The sequence below is a fragment of the Hydra vulgaris genome, chromosome 09 (genome assembly GCF_038396675.1).
Source record: "Hydra vulgaris chromosome 09, alternate assembly HydraT2T_AEP".
Lineage (NCBI taxonomy): Eukaryota > Metazoa > Cnidaria > Hydrozoa > Anthoathecata > Hydridae > Hydra > Hydra vulgaris.
Window position 1 is genome coordinate 61313865 of NC_088928.1, and position 5985 is coordinate 61319849.

The 5985-nt window shown below is 27.0% G+C and overlaps 1 protein-coding gene across 2 annotated transcripts; it reads right to left on the reverse strand.

Moving 5' to 3' along the window:
* Positions 1-279: 279 nt before the first annotated feature.
* LOC136084903 (uncharacterized) lies at positions 280-5472 on the reverse strand. 2 transcript variants are annotated; one of them, XM_065806253.1, is made up of 8 exons: positions 2478-5085; positions 1855-1946; positions 1620-1750; positions 1414-1547; positions 1128-1197; positions 928-974; positions 573-732; positions 280-428 (listed from the first exon to the last, which is right to left on the reverse strand). In XM_065806253.1, the coding sequence occupies exons 2-8, from the start codon at positions 1890-1892 to the stop codon at positions 295-297; spliced, it is 714 nt and encodes a 237-aa protein (XP_065662325.1). In that variant the 5' UTR covers positions 1893-1946; positions 2478-5085; the 3' UTR covers positions 280-294. The 2 variants fall into 2 exon arrangements, 1 of the variants encoding a protein (XP_065662325.1); XR_010640932.1 differs by lacking the exons at positions 280-428; positions 573-732; positions 928-974; positions 1128-1197; positions 1414-1547 and having other exon boundaries at positions 1554-1750; positions 2478-5472.
* Positions 5473-5985: the final 513 nt, after the last annotated feature.

Below are 5985 nucleotides of genomic sequence, written 5' to 3' on the forward strand. Positions count from 1 at the left end.
ACAGTGTTAAATGAAAAAAATTTTTGTCAAGTGATTTTCTACTAATTTATAATTTATATATATTATGTATGTATATATGTATATATATAAAATATTTGTATACAAAATTTATACATATTGCTCAAATATTTATTTGTTTTGTAAAAAACAGGCTGTAAATAAAGGATTTAGCAAAAAATTTATTGATAGAGCAATTCAAAGCTAACTCAAAAGAATAATGAAATAAAGTAGGCACTGCGTTAAGTAAGAAAGTTTTTTATTGAATTTAACACAAAATTTACATTTTCAAACAATTTATTTACCGTTTGCAGCATTGTTCATTTTTAAAACTTTTCGATTGAGTCGTGTTCCTGATTGCCTTAAAAATTCCGAAATGCCTGAATGACATTCGCAAATTTTTGCATCATGATGCTGTCGTGTAATCGCATCTAAATCGAAAATTCAAATCAAATTTGAAAAAAATCAAACTGCAGAAATTATAACAAATAGTTACATAAATGACTGACTGGGATAAACAAAATATATTTCCTGTAAAAAGAAAAATCTAAAAAAATGCATAAAACCATTCTTACCCACTATCATATGATACAGGGTGTATGTTTTAAAATTTATCTTCAATGAACCACCAGAGACATTAAAACAGGCCCCAGCCTCTTCGCTCATCAACAACTTTCCAAAAGCAAAAGCCGATTTATATGGAGTATTACCTCCACAACGACTAAGAGAACTCATCTATTATTAAAAAAATAAAAATTACTTAAGGGTCAGAATACATATTATGTTCATTCTATATGAATGAAATTATCTTGATTTCAATACATGGATTTTTTGATTCTTGAATCACTTTTCTGATTTGATTAAAAATTTTGAAAATTTGTGGGGGCCATATGTAATCCTTGACATTAAAATAAAAAGCAACAGTAGTACCTTTTTATCTATTTTTGTCATCCAACTCAACGCAACTTTTTGAAAATCTTAAAAAAAAAATGTATTAAAATAAATAATATTATTATTATTTATGTAAAATATTTTGTAAAAAATTAACCATGAAAAATTACCTAAATGGAAAAAATAAATAAAACTTTGATTTGCACATTGAAATATACATTATTAAAAATTTTATTTACCCTGGCAAGACCAATATCTTTCTCTGCTATCCTCTTTATCCAAAACACAATTTTTAGAGCCATTTTCTACCTAGATATAGATAAAATGTACATACAAAAATTAAACAAAATTTTCAAACATTCTATAGTGATTTTTATTTAAACTTGTCAGCAAACATATATTTATAAAATATTTGTCAACAAAATTATATTCTATAACATATAGTTCTGATTTCTATTAATTTTTTTACTGCACACGCACACAGATTTTAATTAGAACAAACGCAATATTAGGACTTTTTTTTACCAATATATTTGAAGACAACATCATTTTCCCTTGAGATAGATAAGTTTCTTTTGAGAATTCAATGTTATTTTCAGCAACTGAAAAGCTTGCTATTTCACTGTGTAAATGGGGAGTTGATATCGATTTAAAAACATCTATAATTCAGTAAAAAAAAAAGCATGTTTATTTTAACAAACCATTATTTTTCTTTTACAAAAATAGTTAACCTGCTATATTTGGAATCATGTTAGATGTTCTTTGGCTATTTGAACTATCAAAATAATGTCTTCCGTATAGTCCTTCATCACCAACCACAATATCTTCATCACTTTCACAGAATGTCATTGCCGTCTTTCTCCTTTAATATAAACTTTACTTTTTAAACAAAAAAAGTACATGATTTGTGTAATTCTTTATTGTAAAATTTTTTATTTATTAAAAACTAATTTTAGTAAAATTTACTTTTTTCTCTGCAGTGTCATTTTCAATATTTGAAGCATTTGCTGCTTTTTCTAAGCGTGATTGAGCTTCTTCATAAAAATCTTAACACAAATCTATGTACGTAAAATCATTTATCAATATCTAATGAAAATGTAATTGAAATGTTTGCGGCAAAAGCACCCCTATGAGAACGGGTTGCAGTTGGTGCATGGCATAAAAATTAATGAATTTTAATGAAAAACCCATAAAAATTAATGAATTTTTTAGTTTTTAAAAAACACTAAGAGTTTAAAAAAAAAACTAAAAGTTTAAAAAAAAAACTAAAAACATTGTTAAAAAAACTTGTTTTTTATAAAGACTCCAAAATAAAAATGTTTTTGTCAATGATTAAAAAAACTTTTTTTAATAGTTGGAAATCTTTTTTAAACATTCTAAAGACATTCAGAACATATTATTTAAACATATACTAATTGGAATATTGGATTTAAAATAAGTGATATTAAATGAGAGCATAGTCATATTGTAAAGGAGGTCCAAAATAAATTTGCATCAGCACATGTTTATCCTCTCCAGTGCACTGGTCAAAACATACAGTTCAGTATCTAATTCAATTATTTTACATTTTTTTATAGGAATATGCAAACCTGTAGTGTATAAAATCCTAGCTGGGTATATCTTCCAGTGCCTGCCTGGGTATATCTTTCAGTGCCTGCAAGGTTGTGACAGCTTTATGAAATGCAGCGGATTTTTAAATGGCGGCCAGAAGCATTTCTTATCATTTTTCATCCAACTTTTAGCAATCACTTCCACTTCTTTAATTTTTCCATTTAAAAATTGACATTTCAATATTCTGGTGCAATTTAATTCTAAACAATCTTATATAAGTTACAAAATAAAATTAAAAATACATTAGAGATTAAAAACAATAAACTTTGTTAAACGCTTTTTAGATTTATTAATGTAAAACACCAGCGTAAATATTTTATTATTTCTATATACATACCAGATATTTGTTTCACAGAGAAAATTTATAAATTAAAATGCATTCAACTCACTTTAAAATTATTCAATAAACTATATATTTGACAAATTTATAACAAATTTTACAAAATGACACATGCACAGACATTCTTTAAAAAATGATGGTCGGCAAGTATAATCAAAACTTGTGTTTTTAATTCAAGAAATCAGTGATCATAAGCAATATCACTATGTCTGAGCAGAAAAAAAGCAAAACCACCTTTTTGAACAGGTTTTTGAACTTTTTGATCATCAAGCCTTTTTTCAAAAGTTCTTTTTTTTCAGAAAAATTGTTTTTAGGTTGGCTAATGAATTTACATACCAAACGTCTAAATAAGATGTTTCAGAACAATCAGAAAAAAACTTTTGAACGGAATGAGGATTTAGAGCCTTGCATTTTAAAAGATCTACCAAACCTCTTCTACTAAAATAAAACCCTTTGTCTTGAATGAAATAAACTCTCATAGATTTGATGTGATCTTTTTATTTACCACTTAGACAGAAATTCCTTTACCATTCCTTTCTCTAAGAAAAATATCCTACTTTTTTCTCTCATTTAGTTGATTCACTATTTGGGCAATGGTCTGATGTGATTTTCGCACCATTTTTTTAATTTGACCCGAAAAGTTTTCAAAAGGAAAAGCTGATAGATGATCAAGACTCTCCCCAAAGTTAACACAATCATCAGCTAAATGAATCATGCTATGAACATTGTATGTTACAAAAATCTCCCCATACAAAATTTGCACTTCTCTAACAAACCATATAAGCAACTGTTTAGCATATGGCAAAACTAACAATTCATTTTTCACCATTTTATCAGAAAGCAGTATGTGCATAGCAATTGAAAGATATATAAATAAATAAGTCATAGCTAGTTTTATCTATTTTTCCTTTTTAAAACAACAGGTCCAGCATAAAGCAGAAAGAATTGAAACTCTGTTGCTTTTCCACTTCTCAAGTTCATTTAAAGAGTGTGGTCTACGTTGAAAATTGGATGGTGTATAACTTCGTAAATTTATGAGTTCATTTGAAATACTGTCTTTAACAGATTGACTTATTCTAATACATTGGGGACCTTTACACCAGTTTATTAGAAGTTTTTAACTACCCCAAGACATATAAGGTGCATATAGTCCAATGGGAATCCAGTTACCATTGGGAAATTTAACTGAACAAGCGGAGAAAGACTCTTAAGTTGATGATCTTTATACAAATTATTTTTAAAAGCCATGTCAGTACAAAGTAAAGCAGTTGTTTCCAATAATCTTACACCATCTTTTTGTGTGCCAACTGCCATACATCTTTCACAGCTATGGTAGCCACTATGCCCTATAATGCATTTAACAAATGCTCTTGCAGGCGCATCAAAAACAAAAGTTTTAATAGTCACCTGCAGCTGTTTATACCCATTTTTTTCATTTCAAGAATAAAATCTTTAAAGTACTCATTCAAATTGTTTGGTTTTCCCTGACCATACCAAATTGCAACAGCATATGGTCTTTTTCTGTTAATTGTAATTAGTATAGGCCAAATGGAAGTCTTTTTACTATTGTACATAGATGCACCATCAATACTTACAATTAGATTAAGCTTTTCCTTATTTCCAACTGTTGATATACAATAATCGATTGCACTTTCAACTCCAAGATATATATAATCGTCTCCACTGACATATAAAACATTAACTTTTTGAAGAGATTTTTGTAATGTCTGCCTGCATTTTGGTATAGATGGAGTAAATTTATTTAAGTGAAATAAAAGTGCATTTAAAGCATCATCTTTTATACAGTATTTTAATGTCCACTCATATAAAAAATCTTTTGTTGAAGTTAGAGTATCAATACTACTGTATAAACTATTTTCAACAGTAATGTCATCAACATCACCATAATTAGATTCAACTTTACTTAAACAAAATTTATTTTCAGGCAAAGTGATTGAAAACATCAATATATCGATGTGCACATCTTTAGAAACTTTAAAAATCTTTTGAATGTCTGAATCTAGATGAACATAATTCCCTCTACCAACAATATTGCACTCTTCAAGAAGATATTTTATTCTTTTTTCAGTATCTCGTTTTTCTTTCATAAATTCTCTCATGTACAGGCTTCTGTCACATTTAGACATTATTATCTTTATTTTATTACATCACAAAAGAAAAAAAAGAAAAGAATTATTATTCTTATACAGAAAAAAACAATTTAAATTGTATTTTGTACTATATGATTTAAGTTTGCAGTCAGAATTTATCAGGCAAATACTTGCAATCATAAACATTACTAATTTGCTATCATAATAGTAATGTTAAAGAACTACCCTAATTTCATTAGGATAATCTTTATTCAAGAACTGAAAATATAATTACTAAATAAAGTATATGTTTTTCAATAAAGTTTATATTCATTTCATACCGTAATATAATTAAAATTTGAACAAACGTTTTATTACCACCAAAAATAACAAAAAAATCTCAGCAGAACATGCTGTTTGCTCTACAAATTACTGTTAGTAAACGGCTCAATAAATTTGTTTTTTGTCAACAGAAAATCAACGAACGCTCAGTGTTTGTAAATAAACGTTGATTTGCTGTTGATAATATTGCCGTTGCTACAACGTCCATTTATAGCTGATCGCTGTTAATCGCTAATGTCAACGCAAAATCAACGTTGATCAACATCAAATCAACGCTTCACTTTTTAGAGGGCATATATATATATACATATATATATATATATATATATATATATATATATATATATATATATATATATATATATATATATATATATATATATATATATATATATATATATATTAGGGATATGACTTTTTTGCAACCTACTAGGCCTGTATCGTAATTCAATGAACTTTTATATAAAAAGAACGAATAGATGTTTCATTTTGACATATTTTGAAAAAAGGTCACCCCAAAACCAAAAAATCGAATTTTCAATAGGTACACTTTTGTACAGTAAATGAATATTAAAGGCTGAAGATGTTGTAAGAGTCATACTCCTGTTGTTATTTTATTTATTTATGCAACATGTACTGTGATATAACAAAAAACATTATGTGATATATAATTATACAAGTATTACAAAATTAACAGTATCAAAGCGTCTAGTA

Excerpts from the sequence above, each read along its gene's own strand:
- LOC136084903 (XM_065806253.1), bottom strand. The coding sequence starts at position 1,892 with ATGCTTCAAATATTGAAAATGACACTGCAGAGAAAAAA. Across the intron at positions 1,751-1,854 it reads ATGACACTGCAGAGAAAAAA|GAGAAAGACGGCAATGACAT; the intron begins GTAAATTTTACT and ends TTTATATTAAAG. Across the intron at positions 429-572 it reads CCTGTATCATATGATAGTGG|ATGCGATTACACGACAGCAT; the intron begins GTAAGAATGGTT and ends TTTTCGATTTAG.